General features: G+C 41.4%; 1 protein-coding gene across 3 annotated transcripts in view; it reads left to right on the top strand.

Moving 5' to 3' along the window:
- The window catches only part of tom1 (target of myb1 membrane trafficking protein), a 105,488-nt gene that overhangs the window by 37,744 nt on the left and 45,966 nt on the right, over positions 1-21,778 (top strand). For all 3 annotated transcript variants that reach the window (XM_059953761.1, XM_059953760.1, XM_059953762.1), the window contains 4 exons: positions 82-160; positions 7,158-7,307; positions 14,189-14,323; positions 19,346-19,480. In XM_059953761.1, coding sequence (XP_059809744.1) covers positions 82-160; positions 7,158-7,307; positions 14,189-14,323; positions 19,346-19,480 — 499 coding nt within the window. The remainder of the gene's footprint in view (positions 1-81; positions 161-7,157; positions 7,308-14,188; positions 14,324-19,345; positions 19,481-21,778) is intronic.

Below are 21,778 nucleotides of genomic sequence, written 5' to 3'. Positions count from 1 at the left end.
AATCATCAATGTTTTCTCCAAGAACTTCTGCTAATCAAGTACTCTGCACTCTCCTAAATTGATCTTTGCTTTGTTCCTCAGACCAAAGGATGCGATCAGGGCTTTGAAGAAGAGGCTTTCGGGAAACAAAAACTTTCGGGAAGTGATGTTGTGCCTGACGGTTGGTCCTGTGTTTTGTTTTTAGCTTAAAGTCAATTTGTGTTAAGAGCACTTTAACGTGAAATTAATTTTCAGGCATATCATATCATTAGATGTTATCAATAGTTTATAGAACTTCACAAACAAGATAAGTTAAACTTTTTTAAAACCTTATTTAAAAAGCCTTTGATGCACAATGAATTGCATTAATTTTTGTCTAATTTCATATCTTTAAGTTTATTAAATGAGGTTCAACTAAATACTTTGTCAGCAGCATTTACTAACAGAAGAAAAAGCCCTCTGTCAGTAAGGAATCTCAGAAGATCATCAGTACACTCTTCGGTCAGGGCCTTAGTTTCTGCCTCCCGTGCTGCTTGTGTATTGCTCTGCCTCGTGGGCCAGCCACAACAGTAAGGCTGGCAGGATGTTGGGCGCCTCAATCACAAAAGGGAAACGTGCCCATTGACCTGCTGAGAGCCACGGGCCTGTCCCAGTGCAATTCTGCACAAAGTTGTTAATATAGTAGAACTTACTAAGTGGAGCACAGTCCGCTGTTTAAACTCACACCCACAGCAACAAAGAGTAATACAGGTTAAGTAGCCCTTCTCCAAAATTCCAAAAGTAGTCAGGACTTGAAGCGAGAATGGTAGAATTGAAAAGAGCCCTTTAGACTTGGCAGGTGAGCTCATGTTCTTCCTGTGCAATGTGGGAACTCAGGGAGGCTGCCAGGATGTGTAGAAACTATGTACAGCTACAGCTTCTTGTGGACGTACGATGGACCGAGGGCAGTGAGGAAAAGAACAATTGGGAAAGCATTAAAAATCAACAAAGAACTTCTAACCAAGCAATAAGAAAAGGGAAGATGAATTATGAAAGTAAACAAATACAAAATGTAAAAACATAGTTTTTACTAAATATCTAAAGATGAAAATGGTGGCGAATGTGAACACAGGTCCTTTGGGAGATGAAAAGGTGGAATTAATATTGGATAATGTGGAAATGCCCGAGGCCTTGAAAAAAACTATTTGTCTTTGTGGTAGAGGACTTGCCTAACATGCCAAAAAGAGATGTTAACGTGATGAAAGGTGAGGACCTTGATACAATAGCTGTCGAGGTAGTCAGCAAATTAATGGGCATCAGTTATAGTAGATACACTTGTGATGATTTACCAAAATTCTCTGGACTCTGGGCAAGTCCCAGCAGATTCAAAAGCAAAGAATATCACGCTACTGTTTTTAAAAAGTATGTAGGCAAAAGATGGTTAACTGTAGGCCAGTTAGCTTGATGTCTGTAGTCAAAAAATGCTTGAAATTATTATTGGGAAAGAAATAGTGAGACATCTGGATAGAAGTGTTTCCATTAGGCTGACACAGCATGGATTCTCGAAGGGTAGGTCCTGTTTGACAAAATTACTGAAGTTCTTAGAGTAATAAGTACAGTGGTTAGAGAGAACAAGTGGATGTTGTGTGCTTTGATTTTCAAAAAGTGTTTGATAAGGTGCCGGGTAAAAGACTTAGCCATAAGATAAGGGTGCATAGAGTTGGGGGTAGAGGATTGGTTAACTAATAGAAGGCAGAAAGTTGGGATAAATGACTGTTTCTCTGGTTGGCAGTCATTGGTGGAATGGAGTTCAGCAGGATTGGTGCCAGGTCTGCAACTGTTCATAGTATGCATTAATGATTTGGAAGTGGGGACTGAGTGTAGCGTACCTAAGTTTGCTGATGACACTAAATTAGGAAAAGCGAATTGTGCAGAGGCTGCAGCGATTCTGTAGAGCGATATGAATAGGTTATGTGAGTGGGCAAGAGTGTGGCAGATGGGGTATAACGATGGTAAATTTGTGGTCATCCACTTTGGAAAGACGAGTAGAACATTGGATTATTATTTAACTGGTGAAAGATTGTAGCATGCTGCTGTGCAGAGGGACTTGGGCGTGTTTGTGCATGAATCGCAAAGATTTTGTTTGCAACCACAACAGGTTATCACGTAGGTAAATGTAATGTTGGCCTTCATCATTCCAGGTAAGTGCAGGGAGTTTATGCTGCAATTGTACAGGGTACTGGTGAGGTCCCACCTGGAATACTGCGTGCAGTTCTGGCCTTACTTGAAGAAAGACATACTAGCTTTGGATACAACGCAGAGGAGGTTGATGAGGTTGATTCAGGAGACGAGAGGTTAACCTTTGAGGAGAGATTGAATCACCTGGGACTGTACTTACTCAGAAGAATAAGAGGTGATTTTATAGAAACTTAATAAAATTTGGAGGGATAAATAAGATAGAGGCAGGAAAGTTGTTTCCATTGATAAGCGACACTAGAAGAATTTCTATCCTGTTGCCTTTGAACAGGAGTGTAACTGGATAGGGGCATGTGGTGTATGCAGAAGTTAAAACAAAAAAAAATCAGGATTGATTTTGCCAGATCTATTTCTTAACAAACACGAGAAAATCTGCAGAGGCTGGAAATCCAAAGCAACACACACAAAATGCTGAAGGAACTCAGCAGGTAAGGCAGCAGCTATGGAAATAAACAGCCAATGTTTTGGGCTGAGACCCTTCTTCAGGATTAAGGGAGACTTTGTCTTACAAAACCTTTATTTTTTCCCCAATTAACATAAATAATTTCTCAGTGTCTGGCCTATCAATTCTCCTTGAGTTAATTTATAAGGTGGAAAGCCATATTTGATCATTTCAATGACATGAAAGGGAGCATAGTAGGAAATGAAGGTTGAATTTTAAATAAGAATAAAAATATAAATTTTTATTCAGATACAGGTTGTGTGATTCATAGGAAAGGCTACTGTTTATCACTTTTGATTTCCCCTGTGAATATGATAGAAAATGTATGGCTGCAGTCTGATTGTTGAAGATGATCCAATAGGGGGTTCCCTACTAGTAGGGAGTTTCAGCTTTTAAATATATTTCCCATGAAGATGTTGTGTGACCTGGAGGGGGATTGCAGACTGTGGTGTAACTATTCAACTTTAGCTCCTAGAAAGTGAAACGGAGAGTTTCTGTGAAAGGTATCTTGGCAAGTTACTGCAGTGTATTTTGTAAATGGTATATGCTACTACTGTTATGTACAGATGCTGGAGAGAGAGGGAGGGTGGTAGATGAGGAGCCAGTCAAATAGGCTGCTTTTTCCTGGCTGGGGCTGAGCTTAATCAATGCTGTTGTGATATGCTGGCATTCTCGCAAATGTAGAGTGTCCAGATCAATTTGGAACTTTTAAAGATTGTGGGAAGCTTTTGGAGAATTAGAAACTCTGTAGAGTGTTGACCAAGGCTCCAACCTGTTATTGTAACCATAGTCGTGTATGGTGACCCACTGGATGCTGGTATTGGATTTGGGAGTACATCCCTCCCCATCATCGAGAACATCGTCCAAAGGCAGTGCCTAAAAGGGAGCATCCATCGTTTAAAGACTCTCACAATCCAGGACATGTCTTCTTATTATTATCATCACTGGAGTGGATGTACGGAAGCCTGAAGACCACTTCTCAATGTTTTAAGAACAGCTTCTTTTCCCACAGCATCAGGTTTTAATGGTCACATGAAAATACCTTCTCATTTCTCTCTTGCACTGTTAATTTTCATTGCAACATGTAGTAATTTGTTACACCTGCACTGTGCTGCTGCTGCAAAGCAACAGATTTCATGACTGCAAGAGGTTCTGCAGACGCTGGGAAATCCAGATTATTACATACAAAATGCTGGATGAACTCAGCTGGTCATATAGCATTCATGGAAAGGAATAAAGATTCAGTGATTCAGGCCGAGACCCTTCATCACTTCATCAGGATTGGAAAAGAAGGGAGAAGAAGGTAGAATAAGAAGGTGTGGGGAGGGGAAAAAGTGCAGGTAAAAGGTGAGAAGTGAAGCCAGGTGAGGGGATGGGTAGGTGGGTGGGACGGAGTGGGGGGGGGGTGGATGAAGTGAAAAGATAGGAAGTGATGGATGGATCTTGCTTTCAATCTGAGGTATAACTTTTCACCAAGGATCTCCTTAACATTAGGTTTGCACATTATTACAGTGTGATTGTTCACTCTGTACAAGACCTGCTGCTAATACTAAATCTGATAAATATTTTAAATAAGGCATTTTCAGTCCTTGAATGTTGCCAAGACGAAGGTCCTTTACTAACCTTCTCCAAAACTTCCCTCTCCCACCCCCTCCTCCCAAAACTATACCCTCCACAAAGCCAGTTGAACATCTCTCATGCCGTCCATGTAGGTATGGAGTAATTATGGTTGTAGAGTACCTGGAGCGCTTTGAATAATTCCATCGTTCCCGACCAGTTAAGATAAAATTGCAGCACTAGGTCAGACCAAATTTCCTCATATTACAACCAAGTATTTCTGAAATCGAAGACTTTCATGGTTTATTGGCATATTGTGTTGACTTCCCTCCTCTACTACATAAAAATTTATACATAACAAGTTGCGATCTAGCCAAAAAATAAAGATCTATCTATTGTTGAAATTAGGAAGTAGGGCACTCAGCTCAAATTCGTCAGGAGCAACTGGAGATTTTTTTTGCCGTTTATTGTTCATTGGGACAGGAGGATCTTGACATGTACACTATATACAAAGTTAAATTTTCTTACCAGCTGGATGTCAGTCATGCTTTCAGATTTTCTTTTAACTTTTGAGCCTTTGCTTGGAACTGATGATCCAGGTGCTTTCCTTGAATCTCTCGGTACTTTTTCATTAACTTTCAGTTCCTGTTTAGAAGTTTCTGAGGAATTTACTTTCAGAGAATGCATTCAACTTCCGAATCAGTCATTTCATATGTAAATTTATCCTAATTTCCCTACTGGTTCTTTTGCCAATGATCTCAAATCTTTATTTGCAGATTACTCGTTGTGAAAAGGCTACAATGCCAAAGCCCTTCACAACAGCCCTGTCTGTAAGGAATAAGAATGTGCCATTCCCCTTAACTGGACTATACCTCTTCCCTCCCTATCTCCTATAAAAATGCTATTTCCTTGTCTCAGTTCCTTTGGCTCCCCCATATTTGTTCCCAGGATGAGGCTTTCCTTTCAGAGATGTCCTCCTCCTTCAAAGAACGCGGTTTCCCTTCCTCCATCATTGATACTGCTCTCACTCACATCTCCTCCATTTTCTGCATTCACCCCATCTTCCCACCACCTTAACCAAGGATAGTTCCACTTGTCCTCGCCTACTACCCCAGGAGCCTCCACATCCAACACATCATTTTCCTCAACTTTCCCCTTCTCAAAAGGGATCCTACCACTGAACTTACCTTTACCTCCCTCCCTCCACTTTCCATAGGGATCACTCCGTATTTGATTCCCTTGTCCATTTGTCCCTCCCCTCTAATGTCCCTCCTAGCACTTAACCCTGCAAGTGGCCAAAGTGCTACAGCTCCCCGTTCACCTCCATTCAGGGGCCCCAGACAGTTCTTCCATGTGAAGCAACACTTTACCTGTGAATCTGCTGGGGTCATCTGTTGTGTCTGGTGCTCCCAATGCGGCCTCCTCTACATCATAAATTGGGGGATGACTTTGTCGAGCACCTCTGCTCCATCTGCCAAAAGCGGAACTTCCTGGGGCCAAACACTTTAATTCTGATTCCCCTTCCTGTTTCGACGTGTCGGTTCATGACCTCCTCTTATGCCACGATGAGACCACTCTCAATGTGGAGGAACAAAACCTTATGTTCTGTCTGGGTAACCTCCAACATAATGGCATGAATATCAATTTTTCCTTTTGGTTAAAAAACACTCTCCCCTCTCCGCTCTTCTATTCCCCAGTCTGGTAATTTCCCTCTTCTCATCTGCCTATCACCTCTCCCGGGTTCCCTCTTCCTTCCCTTCCTCTTTTGGTCCACTCTCCTCTCCTATCAGATTCCTTACTCTCCAGCCCTTTACCTTTCTTAAGTACCTGGCTTCACCTGTCACCTTCTAGCTATCCTCCTCCTCTGAACCCCCCACCTTTTAGTCTGTTGCTTTTCCCCCTTCCTTTCCAGTCCTGATGAAAAGTCTTAGTCCGAAACGCCAACTGTTTATTCGTTTCCATAGATGCTGCCTGACCTGCTGAATTCCTCCAGCATTTTGTGTGTGTTGCTTTGGATTTCCAGCGTCTGCAGAATTTGTTGTGTTTACTGTTCCCTTTAAGCTTCATTGAATACCAAATAATCGCATTTTCCACCTCTTTGACTTTTCTTACAGCCCTGCCATCTGTTTACCCATTATCACAGTTAGAATTAACAGTGAGCTTTTAAGTCATATTCTAGAGCAAAGGACATGACACTGGGGGAGTTTGGTGAGTTGGACAGCATCTGTGGAGGGAAGTGAACATAATGAAAGAATTAAGAGCAGGAGTAGCCCACCTGACCTGTTGAGTCCTCTCCGCCATTCAGTTAGATCATGGCTGATCTGGCCCTGGACTCGGCTCCACCTACTTGCATTTTCACCACAGCCCTTAATTCCCTGCAAGTGCAAGAATCTATCTTAACTGTGTCTTAAATATACTCAGTAGTCACTTTATTAGGTGCCTCCTATACCTAATAAAATGGCCAGAGTGCCATATGTATGTTCTTCTGCTGCTGTAGCCCATCCATTTTATGGTTCAATGTTTGCGTTCAGAGACGCTGCTCTGCACACCACGGTTGTGGTTATTTGAGTTACTGTCACCTTCCTGTTAGTTAAAACCAGTATGGCCATTCTTTTCTGACCTCTCATTGAGAAGACATTTTTGCCCATTGAACTGCCTCTCACTGGGTTTTTTTTGTTTTTGTGCTATTCTCTGTAAACTCATAGATAGAGACTATTCTATGTGAAAATCCCAATAGATCAGCAGTTTCTGAGTTACTCAAATCAACCTGTCTTGCACCAACAATCATTCCATGGTCAGAGTTACTTAGATCACATTTCTTCCCCATTCTGATCTTTAGCCTGTATAGCTACTGTCGGCATGCTTTTATGCATTGAGTTGATGCCACATGATTTGCTGATTGGATATTTGAGTTTGAAATTGTTTATTTCTTTAACCTGTACAGGTTCTGGAGACTTGTGTGAAAAACTGTGGTCATCGATTCCATGTGCTGGTGGCCAGTCGTGACTTTGTGGAGGATGTGCTAGTGAAAACCATTCTGCCGAAGAACAATCCTCCCAATATAGTGCAGGATAAAGTCCTGAGTTTAATCCAGGTAAAAGGTGCCAATAGTTCATTGTTATCTCCAGTATTTAGTCATTCAGCAATATCTAACACTGGACAACATTTTTTTTTTGAAATATTGCTTCCTCAGAATGTTTTGATTTTGTTTATGATAGACTGAAGCTGAACACAAGTATAATTTCAGACTATTTGTATCACGTTGGAATTTAGAGAAACAAGAAATTAATTTTTATTGAATATAATGCATTTAATTGCTTGATGGTGCTGATGCTTTGCAATAGTTCAACGAAGTTAAAACTGTTGATGATTTTCATTTATCCTTTGTGTCTGAGGCTTCTCGCTTAAGTGTCCAACAATAATCACCTGGCATTGACGGATTCCAGTTGCCCTGATACTGTTTCTCCTTCACAGCAATGTCCTGGTGAAACCTGTCACTGTGCTCGTCACTGACAGTGCCAAGATTTGTAGGGAAGAAGTTTAAATGGGAATGCAGAAAATGAATCTTTAGTGACATGTAGCTTCATGTCTTTGTATTCTTGAAGCATGTTGTCAACCAGCTGTATTTGTCAAGAAGGTTTTCAACAGCGTCCTTGAATGCCTTCCGTGCTATTTTTTCGATTCCATTAGATGTTCTTTGAATTGCCTGCCATCGATGACCTATTTGATTTGTGGACCAATAAAAATGCCTTTCTTAATCTTGGCATCAGTTATTCTGACTTGATTTATGAATTGAAATAACAAATATAGGCCATTTCAAAATAAGTGGTGTGTGATAGGGAAATTTCATGGTGATTTTCATGATCAGCAGTCCAAAATCCATAAGATACTCCCAAAGGTATTCAGAAAGCAAAATCTTTGTTGTCTGTTGTAAATAGAAATGTACAAAATTGATGAACAGCAAACCATCTGGTCCATTAATCCATAGACTGATCAAAACATCATACTTGAAGCTCTTCAAGTAGCTTCCTCACCACATTTGCCAACCACGAGATTTGGAAGAGGCATAAATGGTGAAATCCGAGGACTAATATAGGATATCATCAAAGGTTCATTTATTATCAAAGTGTGTATCCAAATACAACTTGAAATTTGTCTTCTCCAGGTAGACACAAAAACAAGAAAGAACATGAAAGAACAGAAAGAAACATCAAACCCACCCCTCAGTACAAAAACGGACAGCATCCCAATCATCAACCCCCCTAAAAACCCCTCCAATCCATAAATGCAGAACCATCGACATTCATCAAAAGAGAAGAGAGGGACACTATATGAGGCAGAGAGGCCTACCTACCTGCTACAGTGAGCCACACAACAATAGGCCGCTCACAGACTCCTCTGGCAGCAATCAAAAGGCAGGTAGTCGGTGCTGAAACTCTCACTCGCTTCTGCATTTGCCTCAATGTCTCAATCTGCCTCAATGCTTTAATCAGCAATTAATGGATGCTTTCAATGGTGAAATGGTGTCGAACCTCAGTTCGCAAAGACTCCCAACAGTCCCAGAAACACATTTAAGGTGAAAAACAGACATAAAAGGAGTAAAATGACTGGATCATTGCAAAATGTCAAATATTCAGGGTTTTTTGCTAATTCCCATGTAATTCCATTCTTTCACTTTGTTGTGCTGATGGTCTGCCTGACAAAAGAGTAAATAAGTTGTGCATTCCTCTTAACAATACTACCCAAGGACAAAAAAATGCAGTAGTGTTCATATTTTTAGAAAAGATATCTCAGCTTTAGAATGCTGGCAGTACATTTTACCAGAATGATTAAATTATAGGCACACGTTATCAAGGCATACATGCTGGAAAGTAGAAGAAGAGCTCTGGTGAAAACAGGTTTTTTAAAAAAATTAGATTGATGGTGTACATAGAGTAACTGTGTATCTTGGGACAGCAGAACATAAGAGTGTAAAATTCTATCATTTAGAGTTAAATTATTAAGAGTAAGTCAACAAATAACAAAGTCTAGAATTCTCAAACTTAGGTTTGAACATAATATTGCAACTATACTTTTGTTCTGCAAAGGTAGTGTGCTTTTGCAACATAAGCAGAGGATTCTTCTGCTGAGATGAAGGCCATTTGGTCCTACTGCCAACTGAAATACTATATCTAATCCAAGTTTCCAATTCTTAGTCCATAGTCATTTGTTGCAGCATTCCTGTTTAACCAAATTTTTCTTAACCTTTTAATCCGCAAGGGTAAGTTTCTACTACCTTCTTAAGGCCCCCTTTAGTTGCACTCTGTTCTAAATGCTCCACTGTTAATTGATTTCTGTACAGGAGATAAATCTTTGCAATAAATTTTACCCACACCCTACAAGATATTATGTCTTTTTATGTCTCCTTGTACTCTCAACATGCCTATCCAATAGTTCCTCATGATTAAAATTATACACTTTATATAAGAATTGCATCAGACATAATACACTCATTGACCATCCTGTTATCACTTCAAAAGAAATCAAGTTAGTTAGACATTTTGAAACACAAAAAATTCCATTATTCCTGCATGTCTTTAATTTGTGACCTTTCATACTGGCTATTAATACTTAGCTGCAGAAGTTTTATTCTAGTTTTCTTACTATTGAGATTAGATTTTCTTGCCTCTAATTTATTTGTTCTTCCCTTTCTTAAAACAAAATATGTACTGTTAACAATCTTCTAGTCCATTGGCATCGTTTTTGTATCCAGATGGAGACAGACACAAGAGACTGCGAAATGCTGTACTGTGAAGAAACCCCCCTCCCACACCTTGGTTTCAAGCTTGATCTTTTTTTAAAATCAAAATAATCCTTATTTATAATAAAAATATATTTACATGAATAAACTAGGTAATGATAGGGATCTAGAAGATTATAAGGCTAGCAGGAAGGAACTTAAGAAAGAAATTAGGAGAGCCAGAAGGGGCCGTGAGAAGGCCTTGGCAGACAGGATTAAGGAAAACCCCAAGACATTCTGCAAGTATGTGAAGAGCAAGAGGATAAGGTGTGAGAGAATAGGACCAATCAAGATAGCAGATATTCGCTACATAAAAGGATCTTGGCGATTGTAGGGATAACTTACAGCGGACTGAAAAGCTTGAGCATGTAGATGTTAGGAAAGAGGATGTGCTGGAGCTTTTGGAAAGCATTAAGTTGGAGAAGTCACCGGGACTGGATGAGATGAACCCCAGCTACTGTAGGAGGTGAGGGAGGAGATTGCTGAGTCTCTGGCGATGATCTTTGCATCATCAATGGGAATGGCAAAGGTTCCGGAGGATTGGAGGGATGCGGATGTTGTTCTATTATTCAAGAAAGGGAGTAGAGATAACCCAGGAAATTATAGACCAGTGAGTCTTATTTCAGTGGTTGGTAAGTTGATGGAGAAGATCCTGAGAGGCAGGATTTATGAACATTTGGAGAGGCATAATATGATTTGGAATAGTCAGCATAGTTTTGTGAAAGGCAGGGGATGCCTTACGAGCCTGATTGAATTTTTTGAGGATGTGACTAAACACATTGATGAAGGTAGAGCAATAGATAAAGTATATATGGAGTTCAGCAAGGCATTTGACAAGGTACCCCATGCAAGGCTTATTGAGAAAGTAAGGAGGCATGGGATCCAAGGGGACATTGCTTTGTGGATCCAGAACTGGTTTGCCCACAGAAGACAAAGAGTGGTTGTAGATGGGTCATATTTTGCATGGAAGTCGGTAACCAGTGATGTGCCTTAGGAATCTGTTCTGGGCCCCTACTCTTCATGATTTTTATAAAAGACCTGGATGAGGAAGTGGTGGGAGGGTTAGTAAATTTGCTGATGACACAAAGGTTGGAGGTGTAGTTGATAGTGTGGAGGGCTGTCAGAGGTTACAGCGGGACCTCGATAGGATGAAAAACGAGTGAGAAGCGGCAGATGACGTTCATTTTGATAAGTGTGAAATGGTTCATTTTGGTAGGTCAAATATGATGGCAGAACACAGTATTAATGGTAAGACTCTTGGCAGTGTGGAGGATCAGAGGGATCTTGGGGTCCGAGTCCAGAGGACACTGAAGGCTGCTGCGCAAGTTGACTCTGGTTAAGAAGGCAAACGGTGGATTGAGCTTCATCAATCGTGGGATTGAGTTTAGGAGCCGAGAGGTAATATTGCAGCTATACAGGACCCTAGTCAGACCCCACTTGGAGTACTGTGCTCAGTTCTGGTCGCTTCACTACAGGAAGGATATGGAAGCCATAGAAAGGGTGCAGAGGAGATTTACAAGGATGTTGCCTGAATTGGGGAGCGTGCCTTATATAGGTTGAGTGAACTCGCCCTTTTTTCCTTGGAGCGACGGAAGATGAGAGGTGATCTGATAGAGGTGTATAAGATGATGAGAGGCATAGATCGTGTGGATAGTCAGACGCTTTTTCCCAGGGCTGAAATGGCTAGCACGAGAGGGCACAGTTTTAAGGTGCTTGGAAGTAGGTACAGAGGAGATGTCAGGGCTAAGTTTTTTTTACGCAGAGAGTGGTGAGTATGTGGAATGGGCTGCCTATCATATCCCAATAGTGGTGGTGGATATGACAGGATCTTTTAAGAGACTCCTGGACAGGTACATGGAGCTCAGAAAAGCAGAGGGCTGTGGGTAACCCTAGGTAATTTCTAAGGTAAGGACATGTTTGGCACAGCTTTGTGGGCTGAAGGGCCTGTATTGTGCTGTAGGTTTACTATGTTTCTAAACCTTGCAAAGCCTTTTCAGTTATTATATTCATAGTCAGTGCATTCAGAACTGTTATATTACATTCCTACACATCAATAGCGCTACTGCCACTTGTCACCTAGGATGGTTTCCTTACCCATCCTGGCCCCTCCCTTTTCTAGTAGAAGAACTGTGGTCCTCATGCACTGAGCCCTTTCAAGCTTGAATTATATCCTTGGTTAATGAATATGGTTGCAAATCCCCAGGAGTCTTGCGAGATTCGGCGAGTCATCAAAGACCTTGGCAAACTTCTATAGATGTGTGGTGGAAAGTGTGCTGACTTACTGCATTATGGGAACGCCGATGCCTTTCAGCGAAAAATCCTACAAAAGGTGATGGATTCGGCCCAGTCTGTCATGAGTAAAGCCCTCCCAACCATTGAGCACATTGACATGAAACATTGCTGTAGCATCCATCATCAAAGTTCCTCACCACCCAGGCCGTGCTCTTTTCTTGCTGCTGTCATCAGATAGAGGTACAGGTACCTCAGGACCTCCACCACCAGGTTCAAGAACAGTTTCTACCCCTCAACCATCAGGCCCTTGAACAAAAGGGGTAACATTCTACTTCTAATGTTCCCACAACTGATGATCTCTCTTTAAGGACACTTTATCTTGTTATTTCACACTCATTATTTATTGCTATTTAGTTATATTTGCATTTGCACAGCTTGTTGTTTACAGTTGCTGTTCTATAGATTTGCTAAGTAGGCCCGCAGAAAAAGGAATCTCAGGGTTGAATTTGGTGACATGTATGTACTCTGATAATAAATTTTACTTTGAACTTTGAAATGCTTCAGCCATGTCTTTGGAACTCCTGTGCTGTGCCTTAATGTTTCCTGTCTCAATATATTTGTACTATCAAACATTTTAAGGAAGCACTATTGTTTGAGGCAGTGTTGTCTCCTTTTATGAAGTAGCTAGGTTGTGTGTCACTCAGCTTGCATAGATTCAAATGAGGTTGAAATGTATCATTTGCAAATCAGATTGATCTGCTCAACTGTAAATGCTGATATGATGGCACTTAATATTTCCTGTTGTCTTCATGTCTTTTGGACCATGAAGCAAAAATAAATACTACTTAAAGGTTACATCCACTACCTGGTGTGTTACAAAGCGTAGTCTGCTGTTAAAATTGCTACAGTCAACTGTCAAAAGCTGTTGCAGTTCTTTCTAATGCTTTGAATCAAAGAGTTAGGAAACATAATTGAGCCACCTTTGCAGGAAACAATGTGCAGATTTTGTAAAATGCTAGTATAATGTGTTCTAAGGTGAATAACTTGGAGATCCTTTATCAATGAATTAAAATGATTCCAAACCTTTATTAAGTACTACAATGCCTGAGTAGAATTGTGTCCAATATTAGTCATTACATTTTGGGAAGAACATGAAATCCGAAGGGTTCAGGCAGATTTACTTTGTTGATAACAGTATTGAGAATTAGTGGTAGATCTGAGGGGCGGTATGATAGCATACTGGATTGCACAGAGCTTTACAGTATGGGCAACCCAGGTTCAGTGCCCACTTCTTCCTGTAAGGAGTTTATACATTCTCCCTGCCGCCGCATGGGTTTCCTCTGGGTGCCCTGGTTTCCTGTCACAGTCCAAAGATGTGCTGGTCAGTAGGTTAATTGGTCATTGTAATTGTCCATTGCTTAGGCTAGGGTTAAATCGGGGATTGCCAGGGAATGTGGCTTGAGGGGCTGGAACGGCCTGTTCTGTACTGTCTCCCAATAAATAAATAAATTATTCCCCTCACAACAGAGAAGGTCAAGAGGAAATTTAAAACTGAAGTGCGATTTGTTTCTGGTATTTGTTGGCTTAGGAACTAGGTGACACAGAATTAAAGAATTGGAACAAACATAAAACTTCCTTGCTTTAATTTGGAAACTATTCCCTCATAGTTTCTGTAATAAAACTGAATAGGATAAATAAGAACTAATATTGAAGCATAAATTATATTTGCTGGAATAAAAATAGAAAATGCTGGAAACACATGAGAGAGAGAGAGAGAGAGAGGGAGAAAGGTTTACTATTTTAGATCATCCCTGCAGCTTATCAGTGAAGCTTGTAATTCTGTTCCAAAGTTGTGGAATGCTTTTACCATGATGAGAGGGGTAACTAAAGCTAAAAGCGACAAGTATACCATTTTTACGATGGGATAAATTCTTAATGCTGTGTGTATCTAACTTTGGATGCAGGCTTGGGCTGATGCTTTCCGGAGTACTCCAGATCTCACTGGCGTCGTGACTGTTTATGAAGAACTGAGGAGAAAGGGGCTTGAGTTCCCTATGACTGATCTTGATGCCCTGTCTCCCATCCACACACCCCAGAGAGTGAGTATAAACTAGATTCTGGTTGTTGCTTATTTCTGTTATGTTGACTGATTTTGGGTAGATGAACTACTAAAATTTTTCCACCATGTTGGTTTCGTAGAGACTGAGTATCTTTAATGTTGGATGATTTAGATATTTGATAGCAGCATCAATTCTAACTAACCTTTTTGTTGGTATAAAATGGTCAGTGCTTTGCACATGATTTATGGTTGACTATAATCTTTGCATCAGCAGCACAAACCTCACTGGTGAGATTCAGACGAGATATGGAAGAATTAATGATCTTTGGAGAGGAAAGCAACATGTTCAGGATCTTTGCAATTGGGTCTTAGCATGAGCATTGGGTCAAATGTGAGGTTCAAAGATTCAAAGTACATTTATTATCAAATAATGTATGTAGTACACAACTCTGGAATTTGTCTTCCCTACAGATAGCTATTAAAAAAAAAATCCATGGAACCCATTCAAAGAAAAACATCAACCACCCCCCTAATGCACAAAAAAGCCAGTAGCACAAACGACAACAAAAAAATGAGTGAAAAACACAGAATATAAAACACAAAATCGAAATTCCAGGGACTTTTCAGTTCAGCTCAGGGTTTGTTATCTGCAGATTGCCCCAATTCAAAATTACCCAAAATACCAACAAAAGAAGGAGCGATCAAACACTGGAAACACATCATAATGTAAACCCCAGAGTCCAACTCACAAACTGCATCAATTAAACTTAGCTCCAACATTGTCCTCCAAAAGCATCAAGGGAGAGAGTGATCATTCGAACCTTCCTTCTGGAGCAATGAATGAGAGGGAGGGAGAGAGACTGTCACATGCAGATACCTTCCTCTGCCAGCAGCGAGCAAGGGGCTGGTACATGGCGCAGAGCACCCCTTCGCCTTTGCCTTCTGCACTTGCCTTGATGATTTCAATCTTTCTCAACACTTTAATCGGTGAGAAACGAAGTTGATCGTGGGCTCGCGACCTGTCTCCAGGCTGCTTGGCTTTCAGGCTGCAAGCTTTGCTCGAAGGCTCACGGAACCCTCTCAGGGACAGCAAAGTGCCAGATTGCTCAATCAACCAGAAAACACACCATCGAAATATAGATCGTAGGCACTGAACAGTAGGTCACAGGCTCCAACTGTAGCAGAACCACATTTCAAAGAAAAATAAGGCACGAAGGCAGTAGTTTTTGTGAACTGTCTGGAGGTTGTTGCCCTTGGTAGCATTGTTCCTTGGTGCCATTTTCTGCCTTCAATGAAATTTTCAATTTTGTTTTTAATGAGATGGGTAATAATGGTTTTGGGATCGTGTAGAATATTGCATTGGGGGAAGGTAATGTGTAAGATGTTAGCATCCTGAGAGTCAGAAAGGGAAGTTTTGTGATTCATTCCTTTGCCACAATGGGAACAGTGAAGCACTGGGACAGACCCTTCAGCCCACAGTGTCTGTACCTAACACAATGCCAAATTCCTTCTGCCTGCGCATGATCCACAGCCCTCCATTCCCTGTCGCTTAAACCTAGTCATATCGGCTTCTATCACTACACTTTGTAACTCATTCCAGGAATCAACCACTCTCGGTGTTTATTTAAAATGAAACTTGCCTTGCATATCTTATTTAAACTCCCCCCACCCCACCCTCACCCACTTGAGTGCATGTCTTCTAATATTTGACATCTACCCTGAGGGAAAAGATCCTGAGTGTCTACCCTATTTATATCTCTCATAATTTTACGAACTTCTATCAGCCTCCGATGCTGTAGAGAAAGCAAACCCAAGTTTATCCAACTGCTTCTATTAGCACCTACTCTCTAATCCTTCTGAACTATTTCTGCACCCTTTCCAAAACAACCACATTTAGTATCGGGGTGACCACAATATTCAAACTAGTTACCTCAAAGGTTATAGGTGGCAGAAGTCTTTTCCATAAAGGGACATTCTGAAGGATAATATTGAGGGGTCAGCAATGGTTCATAAATTGAATAATTTAATTTATTTTGTGCCATAGAGCGACACTGCTGTGTGAATTAAACCAAAGCAGGAAAGAGATCAGCAAGCTTAGCCACCAGTGAAAGAAAAAGTAGTTCTCTAGCTGAGATTGAGCACATCTACAGGGAATACTGCCACAAGGAAGCAGCATCCTTCATCAAAGATCCACACCATTCAGGCCATGCTCTCTTCGTGCTGCTGCCACTGGGAAGGAGGTACAGGAGCCTTTGATCCCACACCACCAATTTCGTTAACAGTTATTATCCTTCAACCAGCAGGCTGCTGAACTAGTGTGGATAACTTCACTCACCTCAACAATGAGCTGATCTCACATCTATATTCTCACTTTCAAGATCTCCAAACTCATGTTCTCAGTATTGTTTGTTTATTTATGTATTTAAGGATTTTGTACAATTTGTCTTTTTTTGCATATTGGTGTTTGTCAGTCTTTGTGTGTTGTTTTTCCATTGATTCTATTGTATTCTACTGTGAATGCCTACAAGAAAATGAATCTGAGGGTAGTACTTCGAACTTTTGGTACTGGAGTGAAGTTGTGGAAACCTCTGGGTTATTCCATGAATTGCCAGCAGAGGGCACATCCAGTGGTTTTTCAAACCTTTGGCTAAAACAGGAAATACAGGTGTGGTGAGACAGTGTTGTTCTATCTGATTTTACAATTCAAAAGGAATTTTTCAACAGTTATCAAATGTTGTAATAGTCTTGAACAAATTACTTGGTGTTTATGATGTTTCTCAGATTTCTAAATATATCAATCTCAATTGTTTTGTGATAGTTTGTGTGCCGTGGATTCTTTTACAGAGGGTTTGCACCTTATTGTGGAACACCTCTGCGGAAACAAGGAATGTTCCAGTTTGTATACTCAATGTAGAATAGTCGGAAAGTTGAGACGTTCCTACCTGCCAAAGTGTTGAGAAAGTCTGAAGAATAGCGCAATCAACCTCTTTAAAAAATAAGGAATTGTTTTTAAAATTTACACAGATCTTTTGGTATCAGTTTTGAGAATTCACCTTTCTAGTCCATGGCACGTAACCCTCCATAACCCACTTTTCTGGATTGAACTCCATCTGCTAATTCCTAGCTCAGCTTTGGATTCTACCAATGACAACCTTCTACTCTATCCACAACACCATCAACTTTTGTGTCATCTGCTCACTTACTAACCCACTATTCTACTTCTTCATCCAAGTCACTTTTAAAAACCACGAAGAGCTGGAGTCCCAGAACAGATGCCAGTGGAACACCACTGGTCATGGATCTTCAGGTAGAATACACTCTACAATCATCCTCTACCCTCTGGACAAGCCAATTCTGAATCTATGCAGCCAGGTTTCCCTGGATCCCTTGCCTTCTGACTTTCTGAATGAGCAGACTGTGAAGAACCTTGTTGAACACCTTACTAAAATCCATACATCCCACATTCACTGCTCCACCTTCATTAACTTGTTTTGTCACTTCCTCGAATTTAATCAGACCCTTGAGGCTTGGCCTGCCCTCACAGAACCATGCTGACTATCCCTAATGAGACAATGCATCTCCAAATGCTTGTAAATACTGTCTCTAAGAATTCTCTCCAGTAGTTTGCCATGATTTAAGACTGGTCTGTAATTCCCAAGATTATCCCTGTTACCTTTTTTGAACAAAGGAATAACTTTTGCCATCCTCCAATCACTTGGTACTACTCCTATGGCTAGTGAGGATGTAAAGATCATCATCAAAAGCACAGCAATCTTCCTTCTCTTCCCGTAGTAACCCCGGGATATCCCGCCTGTACCCTGTCCGGACCTGGGGGCTTAATTATTCAGGACGGATGAAGGGTCTCAGCCCAAAATGTAGGCCTAGGATCTGTGTGTTCTGTCACTTGTGTTCAGTTAGAAGCAAGAGTAGGTCATCTGGCGCATTGAGTCTGCACTGCCATTCAATAAGGCTATATATGGAAAAATCTGAGTTGCTTGAAATGTTGTGGAATATTGGTAGCTCGGGTTGGCTGTTTGGAAGTTTGGTTGATTGCAGAGCTCGGCAGGCGTTTCAGCTCCAGTCAGTGCGTATTTGAGGGTGTGCTCTTAAGATTGCTTCTCGATTGGAGCCAAAATGTCTGCAAGCATTTTGCCAAGCTCAGCGATCAACCAGACTTGCAAAAACTGAGTGGTTCTTCAGGCCACTTCAGAGGGCAGTAAGAGCCAGCAGATGGGTGTGACACTGTAGAGCAGGGGTTCACAACCTTTTAAATGCCTTGGACCCTTACCATTAACTGAGGGATCTGTGGACTCCAAGTTGAGAAACCTTGCTGTAGAGCCATCTGTTACAGGTGATGACTTCAGACCAAAATGCCAGTAGAATTTTATTTCTAGGCTTTTAGATTACCATGCTGAGACTCCAAAGACATTGACTAGTGAATTTTTTCCTTTTGGAACAGTGCAGAAGTATTCTTAATTGTAATTACATCCCTTGTTAATACAAAAGAAGTTAACTGTTAAGTTTTTATCTTTTGAAAGTGCTAATTCTATTCTGAATTGCAGATCTGTGAACATCTTATCTGGCTCAACATTCTTCACATTGTTGAAACTCAACAGTGAGTGCTGACAGTTCTCATAACAATGAGCTTCCACCTGCCCATGAATGGAAGCAAGTATTTTAGCAAGATTCTCTCCTGCATCATTTCAAACCCTCTTTCCTTCCACTCATGAGGAAAATGTAGTTTCTTTCTCTCCACGTCTGCAGTACAGGTGCTTGATAGGCTCACTGTGTTGCCTGACTGATTGGCAATGCAGATTAAGGATGCAAGCTAACAATATATTTTTTTTACCTGATACTGATGAATTAATTTAGTGATTGAACTTGTTAAATAATCTTCCAAAACCTTTGGAATCTATTGACGCAAAGTGACAACTTCAAGTTAAGTTTGTTATACCTGTCATTTCATTCTGTTGTGCAGCTACTTCTGATGGTTAATGATGGTATCTTCGTATTACCTGTTTGCGGTCCTTCTCATTACAAATGCTTTTATTTTGTTTTTCAGACTATTCCTGAAGTGGACCCAGCAGTGTCACAGAATTCAGTTCCAGCACAGGCACAGTCAGCAGTGTTCCCTGTCTCTGAACAACCCATTCCGGTAGCATCAACTGAAGGTGCAATTACTCCTTCCCTTGAGCAGGTAAAATGCAATGCTGTATACTTCATGGCTACATGTCTTGCCCCTGTTGTCCCAGAACGGAACATGATTAGATGGTATTGCTGCCTTGCAGATCCAACGACTTGCATTTGATCCTGCACTCTCTTGCTCTCTGTGTGGACTTTGTGCATTCTTCCTGCGTCCACATGGGTTTCCCTTAGGTGCTCTGGTTCCTTCCTACATTCTAAAGATATCTCTACTGCCTGTTATGCCACTGGCGTTTAGGGCAGCAGTGAAGGTCCTCCATCTCTGGCAGGGTTCAGGGTTTCCTTCATTGCCCAGTAGCTTGGTTTTCACTACTGTCAGTCACGCAAGTTGTGGAGGAGACTCAGGAATACCGTCACACTCGGACGTAGAAGGATTCTTCATTGCTTTTTTGTTTTACCAGTCAGGGTTGTTAGCCCTGAACTGAACCCCAAACCTGGAGGACTGTTGGACCACTCTTAGCCTTTGACCTGTTTGGCACGGGTCAAGGGCTAAAGCATAAAGCCCTGACTCCAGCCAACAATGCTCTCCGGGTCATTGAGACACACAAGCCTCTAAACCACAACAAGGTTGGAGTCCTCTTGGAGGACATCCTAAAGATATAGTTGGTTAATTTGCTACTTAGGTTAGCCCTAAGTGTAGATGTGTGATTTTTTTAAAAAAAGTTGGAAGCGTGCTGATGAGCGTATGAGGCAGAATTGATTTTGGGGAGATAGGGCTGCTGGGTTTGCTCTGAGAGCAGACCTTCTGGGCTGAATAATCTCCTGTGTTGTAAGTCAACAGTTGGTAAATTGGCATGTTAGTTGTTACATGCACCAAGGTACAGTAGAAAAAACTTCTGTTTTGCATGCCATCCATGCAGGATGGATCATTTCTTTAAATCAGTATGCTGAGGTTCTACAAGGGATAAGTAATGATAAATATAGACTAAAATGTTACAGTTTTAGGGAAAGTACAGACTGACAATAAGGTGCAGGGTCATGATGAGGTAGTTTGTGAGGTCGAGCCCATCTAATCATGCAAGGGAACCATTATAACAGTGGGACAGAAGCTGTCTTGTGGTATGTGCATTCTGGTTTCTTTATCTTCTCTCCATTGGGAGGGAGGAGAAAGAGAGTGTGTGTGGGTGCTAGGCTCTTTAATTATGTTGACTGCTTTACCAAGGAGTATAATTGATTGTGACAATTTTTGGGTTGGATTTCATCATTCCAGAAATTTGATTGTTAATGAAGAGATTCAACCCAACAAACAGGCATCTGATGAGATTTCTGCATCAGATATCCACCACACAAAGTCATTACCTGTGCATCTATCCATTTCCACCAGTTTTATTTTCCAGGCTGTGACCTCGCTCACACAGTTTGCAATGTTAATCTCCGCTCCCAAGCCACCACCACAAGATCAACCACTGCAGCCACGGATGTCTCTTTCTAACATCTCCCTTCATGCACAGCATTCATCCCCTCCCCTAAAAGGGCCCAATATTTGGCCAGCCAACTCCCATGACTCCAGATTGCAGTTGGGCCATGTATTTCTGGCTTGTCATTTCCATCTCACCATGAGGCCCCGTCATGGCCACTGACTGTTGGATCTCAGCCCCCTTTCTCCCACCTTTCTTTCTGTCTCTCTGTTGCTAGCCTCAGTCATATGAATTCTTCTAGTCAAAAGTTGCCCTGCACAAAATACCCACACTTGAACTTCCCCAGAGCAGGGGTTCCCAACCTGGGGTCCATGGACCCCTTACTTAATGGTATTGGTCCATGGCATAAAAAATGGTTGGGAACCCCTGCCCTGGAAGTGCAGCATTTTCTCCATGGTTTTGTTCCCCCACATCTGGTCTCTGCCAAATGAACTCTTCGACATGCTTTCAACACACACAAAATGCTGGAGGAACTCAGTAGGTCAGGCAGCATCAATGCAAAAGGGTAAACAGTTGACGTTTCGGGCCGAGACCCTTCATCAGGACTGGAAAAAAAGATGACAAGTCAGAGCAAGAAGGTGGGGGAGGGGAGGCAGAATTACAGGGTGGTAGGTGATAGATGCAAAGAGTAAGAGGGCCGCAGAGATCATGGGGGAGAGCAGTGAAAGAGTGTATCGCTGAATCCTGTCAAAGAACTCCTCAGCATTTCAGTTTCTCCACTTCAGTCTTCCTGCTCATTTTTTCAGTAGCGACCGCATTAATTCAATGATTACAATGACAACTGCTACTTCCATTGGCAAGAGTAGGTTGTTAGAAGGAAGAAATGGCTGTTCAGCTCCTCCTCTTTGCTCCAGAATTTAATAACGTTATGGTGG

This window comes from Hypanus sabinus, chromosome 29, assembly GCF_030144855.1.
Source record: "Hypanus sabinus isolate sHypSab1 chromosome 29, sHypSab1.hap1, whole genome shotgun sequence".
In the NCBI taxonomy this organism is placed as follows: Eukaryota; Metazoa; Chordata; class Chondrichthyes; order Myliobatiformes; family Dasyatidae; genus Hypanus; species Hypanus sabinus.
The sequence above is the reverse complement of the archived record's forward strand: the minus strand, read 5'-3'. Positions and strand labels throughout refer to the sequence as shown.